The sequence below is a fragment of the Monoraphidium neglectum genome (genome assembly GCF_000611645.1).
Source record: "Monoraphidium neglectum strain SAG 48.87 unplaced genomic scaffold scaffold02463, whole genome shotgun sequence".
Taxonomy (NCBI): domain Eukaryota; kingdom Viridiplantae; phylum Chlorophyta; class Chlorophyceae; order Sphaeropleales; family Selenastraceae; genus Monoraphidium; species Monoraphidium neglectum.
In genome coordinates, this window is record NW_014011165.1 from 1 (window position 1) to 5,657 (window position 5,657).

General features: G+C 65.7%; 2 protein-coding genes across 2 annotated transcripts; both read left to right on the forward strand.

The window, feature by feature from the left end:
• Window positions 1-610: 610 nt before the first annotated feature.
• MNEG_10795 (hypothetical protein) lies at window positions 611-770 on the forward strand (the record flags this gene model as incomplete). Its single annotated transcript, XM_014040731.1, has 1 exon — window positions 611-770. A coding segment is annotated over one exon (160 nt), but the record flags the coding sequence as incomplete, so codon positions are not given.
• A 1,393-nt stretch (window positions 771-2,163) lies between these two features.
• MNEG_10796 (hypothetical protein) lies at window positions 2,164-3,430 on the forward strand (the record flags this gene model as incomplete). Its single annotated transcript, XM_014040732.1, has 3 exons — window positions 2,164-2,289; window positions 2,572-2,904; window positions 3,188-3,430. The coding sequence occupies 3 exons, from the start codon at window positions 2,164-2,166 to the stop codon at window positions 3,428-3,430; spliced, it is 702 nt and encodes a 233-aa protein (XP_013896186.1).
• Window positions 3,431-5,657: the final 2,227 nt, after the last annotated feature.

Sequence of the window (5,657 nt, forward strand, 5' to 3'; positions counted from 1 at the left end):
CCCCCAGGGCATGGACCCCATCCTGGCGGCAGACATAGCCGACAACGCGATCTACGCGGTCACCCGGTGAGAGGCACCCGGAGGTTTTGTAACGAGTTACAAAGGGCCGGCCGGCCAGACGCGGATGACACAGTTTGGGGTTTATATTGGCAGTCGGTGATCTACGCCGCGGCACCGCCCACTCGCCAGCCCTCATAAGATGAGGTGCCCCGCCCAGACGCAACCGGGGGGGTTGCACCCTGTCAACCCTTCAAACCCCGCCGTGCCCACACCCTCGTTGCGGTGTGTTTTGGCGGCCCTCCCCACTCCCACGGCCGACCCCGCCGTCTGCCCCACAACGCGTGTCCCAGCGCGAACCCGCGTTCCCCCTCCGTTCTCTTGACCGTATCCTTTGGAGAGGGGGATAGCACCCCGCGTCAGATGTGGCTGGGTGGCACCCCACTCACCCCGCCCCGCCTGAATCATCTCCCCCATATAAATCCAACCCTAACAAGTTTCCCACCACCTAGAGGGCAGGAGCCCCGCTGGGCACCCCCTCCCCCCGTCCCACCTGACAAACCGCACCTCACCCGACCTCACACCTTGCACCGTCTAATATCTCAAAACCCAGGCCGGCCCATGTCCAGATCGCGGATATTTTCGTATTGGCTACTTACCAGTCGTCGGCAAAGGGCATCGCGCGGCCCAAGCTGCAGCAGCACAAGGAGGAGGCAGCAGCCGCCGCCGCGGCGGCGGCAGCGGGGCAGGCCGCAGGACAGGCGGCCAAGTAGCTTCCAAGTAGCTTCCAAGTAGCTTCCGACTGTGACTCAGTGTGGCTGCGGGGCGAAAACACCGCCCGCGGCGCCGCTGTGCGGCGGGTGACGCGGCGTGACGTCAGCAATTTGACCTGTAACGAAGAGCATCCCTCCAGCGCGGCCCGCCCCGTGTTTGATGAACTGGTGGGTGGCGTATGGGTGCGGGCGTGCAGGTGTGTAGGGCCTTGTCAAGCGGATTTTGCTGGTGGTCGGAAGTAGCCTTGGGGGGTTGGCCACCATGTTCAGAAGGCTGGGCAGCAGTGGGAAATGCGGCATCGCCAGCGGCAGCGGTAGGAACCCTGTGGCAAAACGACTGCATGCCATTGAGATGCATATTGCTTACAGAATGTTGAGCGATGCTGGCCGGCCCGTGCCAACCGGCTGTGCAGAGGGCGTGCCATCGCCAAGGCTAAGTGGCTGTCCCAGCCAACCGGGCTGCAAAGCAAATGGCTCAGTCGTTCCAGTCAACCCCAAAGTTACGTGATGACTTATACATGTCGGAACGGCACAAATCCATGAATTTGAGGCGAGTTCCTATGTGCACTAGCCCTGTGCGTTACCAGTAGCCATGGTACATGGCAGCAGTGGTCGGGTCTGCGCGCCCATGGTATATCATAAATGATGTCACACCAGCCACTTCATGCATGACATCGTGCTGCAATATCACCAGCATAATTCGAGCTAGTATATATTCTGACGCACCCTGCAGGTACCGCCCTTCACCTGCGTGCCACGCCAGCTGCGTCGTGGACGGGAGCTGACCACGGAGTCAGCGTGTATGTCAGACGATCCGATACCAAAGCCTTTGACAACCACATCGCCGTCTGTTATGCCGGCAACTACCCGTGGCTGCTCTTTCTCGTTGATCTCTCACCGTTCAATAGATCATGGCAGCGCGTTCGCTGCACGCTGCCGTCCTGCTCTTGGTGTTAGCAGTCCAGCAAGTTGCATACGCATGTCTGCCAGCGCCTGGAGCAGAGACGTGAGCTGGATGGGTGCCGTGCTCAGTGCATGTCACCACGTGCACCTGCGCCCGGGCCGCCCTGCCCCGCCTCTTGGCCCGGCCACCAAAAGTGGCCTCATGGCAGACGAGTCCCCCGCTTTGAACGCAGCCCCATCCGTGCACCGCCACCAGCGCCCGTGGCCCGGCTCCAACGCCACGCCCCGCGCAGCTCAGTCCCGCACGCCCACCGCACTTTACGCCCCGCACCACCTTGCGCCAACACACAAAACTGACACCCCCACACACCCTCCCGCGCGCGAACCGGGCGTCCCGTTTCGAAAATCTCGCGCGACAGCCTTGAGGCGGTCATCCTGATGAAGGCCGCCCTCGAGGGGGACAAGGCCCTGACAGTCACACTGCCCCAGGATGTGCGCTGGGGAAGAGGGGGGGTGCCGCGCTGCCGGCGCAGCGGCCGGCCGCGCGGCAGCTGCCGCTGCGGCGTCCACTGCGGCGTGCCTGCTGCTGCTGCTGCTGCTGCTGCTGCTGCTACGTGTGCCGCACAACACACACACACACATACATACACAGACACATAAATACACACACACACAGTCTTTGTCTCTCTCTTTCTCTTTCTCTCTCTCTCTCTCTCTCTCTCTCTCTCTCTCTCTCACACACACACACACACACACACACGCACACACACACACACACACACGCACACAACACAATCACTAAAAAATCTCACACATACGCACAAAAGCTATCACGCTGCCTCACCTTCTGCCCCCGCAAACACCCACCAACACCTCACACCCCCCCCACCCCCTGCAGTACTCCAAGACCAATGTGATAGAGCTCACCGCCACCTGCAAGGACTGCCCCCAGCCCAAGGCCGCCGCCCTCGCCTCTATCCTCGCGTCGGCCGCCGACCAGCTAACCTTGGACTCCAACCCGAACGCGGGCAAGAACGACGAGTTCGGCCTGCCACTCGCCGCCGCGCCGCTGCCGGACGGGCAGAGCCCGCTGAGGGTGTCGGTCAAACTGCTCGTCAACGGCGCGCAGGTCAAGGGCGCGGCGGTCAAGGCGGGCGGGTCCAAGCAGGACGGGAAGGCGGCGGCCGCGCTCGTGAGCGCCGCGTTCACCGGCAATAAATACTTCGTGAAGGTGCGGGGTGGGGTGCAGGGCTTTGGGGGTTTTAGGCTTCAAGGTTCAGTGTCGAAGGATCGGCGTTCTGTGTCGGAGAGCCGGGGTTCACGGGGTGTGTCTTGCAGGCTGGAGAGGGGCGCGACGCCTCACCACGCCCCGCTGGCTGGGTCGATCAAGCTACGTGTGGGGGCCGCTGGTTGGTGCACCTCTCGGGGAACTGAAGGCGCCATGAGCCGGCGCCGAGGCGCGCCCGCTCGCCGACCCGCCGACCCCTCGTCCCCGCCCCCGCGCCTGGCCGCAGGCGTTTGTGAGGGAGGGCTTCTTCACGAGCTGCGACGCCCCCACAGGCCCCTACGCTTTCTTCGCGGCTACCGTCCTGCAGCCGGCCTGCACCAAGACGATGCACCCTTCCGCGCCGCCCGGCGCGGCGCGGTGCGCTCTGCTCGCCGCCGACGCGTTTGACCGGGGATTCACGCTCAGGAAGCGGCTCGGGGTGTACCCCGCCACCGCCGCCGCCGATGTCAGTGCGGGCGCGGGCAAATAGGGCTGCGACGCCGCCGGCGACGCAGGGGCCGCGTCCCTTGACGGCGGCGGCGGCAGCAGCAGCGATGCAGTGGCCGCGTCTCCGAATGGAGCGACAGGCGGCAGCGGCGGCAGCAGCGGCGGCGGCAGCGGCGGCACGCCCGCAAACGGGCCGGCGGCAAGCGGCGCGGGCGGCGTGGCGCGGGCCGGGTGGGCCTTCGCACTGCCCTTGGCCGGGGCGGGCGTGCTCGTCGCGGCGGGGTGGGTCGCCCGACGCCCGCGGGCCGGAGGCCTTAGGCGGGGGCCGGCGCGTGATGATTGACTGCGGGCCTTGGAGGGTGGCCTGCTGGCGGCGGTTCTCGCCTGCCATCTCAAACACGAGGCCTGCAGGCCCTGGGCTGCGGGCGAACCATTCGGCATGCCTTGATCCTTGTCGCGGATTCCTTTTTGAGCCTGCCTGCAGACACGAATGACCAGCATGAATGGCGGGGTCGGGCTCTTGTTGCCAGCTGTGCCTGTCTTGCAATATACATACCACTACAAAACTTCAGAGATGAGCATCACTTGATATCCCAGCAATCAATTTGTCGTGCAAGACTGGTGTCGCCCAGGCTGGGGCTTTGGGGCGCCGGTGATGCACACGGCGTGCCGTCAGCGCAGTGCATGGGCTGCGGCGGCGTTGACTTGATATAGCCGAACACTCTCAGCAGGCGCCGCCTTGATTCGTGGTTTTGTCTGCTCAGCTGGCGCGTGCGCTTCGTGCCCGTTGCTTCGCTTTGTAATGGCGGCAGAACTTCAATCCCCATCTCCGCCAGCTCTTGGCCGTGCCCCATGATACGGGCACAGCTATTTTACAGTTTGTTGCCGCCGCACCACAAGGGCCGCAGCAGCAGCAACAGGGTGGCAGGCGGCTCGTGCGCCACAAGGCAGGGGCGCCAGCCTCGGGGGCAGCACGGCCCGGGCTCCTCTCACCAACTTCCAGCAGCGCTCTGCTGGGCGCACCTGGACCGGTCAACCACATGCACAGACCATGCAAGAGCCCAGGATCATAGCTGCGAGTTTGTTGAAGCTCGAGGTCAGGGAAAGCGGAGAGGGCACGCGCGCGGCTAAGACCGAGCGCGGGCGCACCCCCTGCTACGCGGCACCCGTCGAGGGCGGCAGGTCGGGGAGCAGGTGTGCGGACAACCGACGCGTGGGGCTTACCGGCGAGTGCGGGCTTGCGTTGTCATCTGAAAGCGTCCACTCTGTCTATTTTCACCGCGAGCAGCTCGGGCATATCCTCATTCGTCGCCCAGGTGGCATCTGCGTCCGCATTTTGCATCAATCGGCCGCAAACTGGGCTCAAAGGATTTATAATCTGCCTGATATCGCATCATGTGCGCAGTATAGGGCGGAAATGGCACGGGCACAGTGCTTGGACGGGCCACACAGCAAGTTGCCCAGGCTGCAAGCATGCGCGCAGTCTCGGCGCGTGCAATAGTATTTTCTACCGACAAGTAATAGAATCTGTTGGTTCTCTAAGCTGCGCGCTTGGCGCGCCGTCCCTCGGCGCCCGCGGGCAGGGCGCCGCACCGCCTCGAGCGGGGCGCTTCGTGCCCCGCACGGCGATGGCGCTGCTGCCGGCTGTAGCTGCCACACCTTCAAGAGCGGGACGTGGCTACTTTGACTGCGGCGCGCAGCCGCCCGACGAGCGGGCGGGTTTGCTGTGCCGTCCGCCCACGCTGGGCTGCCTGTCGGACGGCTCTCCGCCTTCCACCCCGCAATCCGCGACGCTCCGCCGCGCCTCGCGCCGTGGCCCCTCCGGCGCCGGCGCCGGCGGCGCGCCGAGCCCGCCATCCCCCACCCGGGGCGGCGCCAGCAGCAGCAGCGGCGCCAGCAGCAGCGGCGGCGGCTGCGAGTGCGGGCGCCGCGGGGCGGGGTGCGGCGGCAGCCCGTGCAGCTGCAGCAGCGCCGGCAGCCCGCATGCCCTGCTGCCAGTCAGCAGCCACGCCTATTACAAACACGCCGGCCTCAGTAACCACGGCAGCGCTTGGCCAAACGGGCGCCTTGAGGGCGCCCGCTTTGCCACAGCAGCAGAAGCAGCAGCAGCTGCATCGGCGTCGGCGGCAGCAGACGCCCTGTGCTCGCCGGCGCTCGGCGGCGCCGGCAGCGGCCTGGACCCCACCCAATGCCACTCCACGCTCGACCTCGCCCCGGGCCCAAACGCCGCGCCCGCCACCCCGCGGCCCCTTGCCTCAGACCCGCGCCCA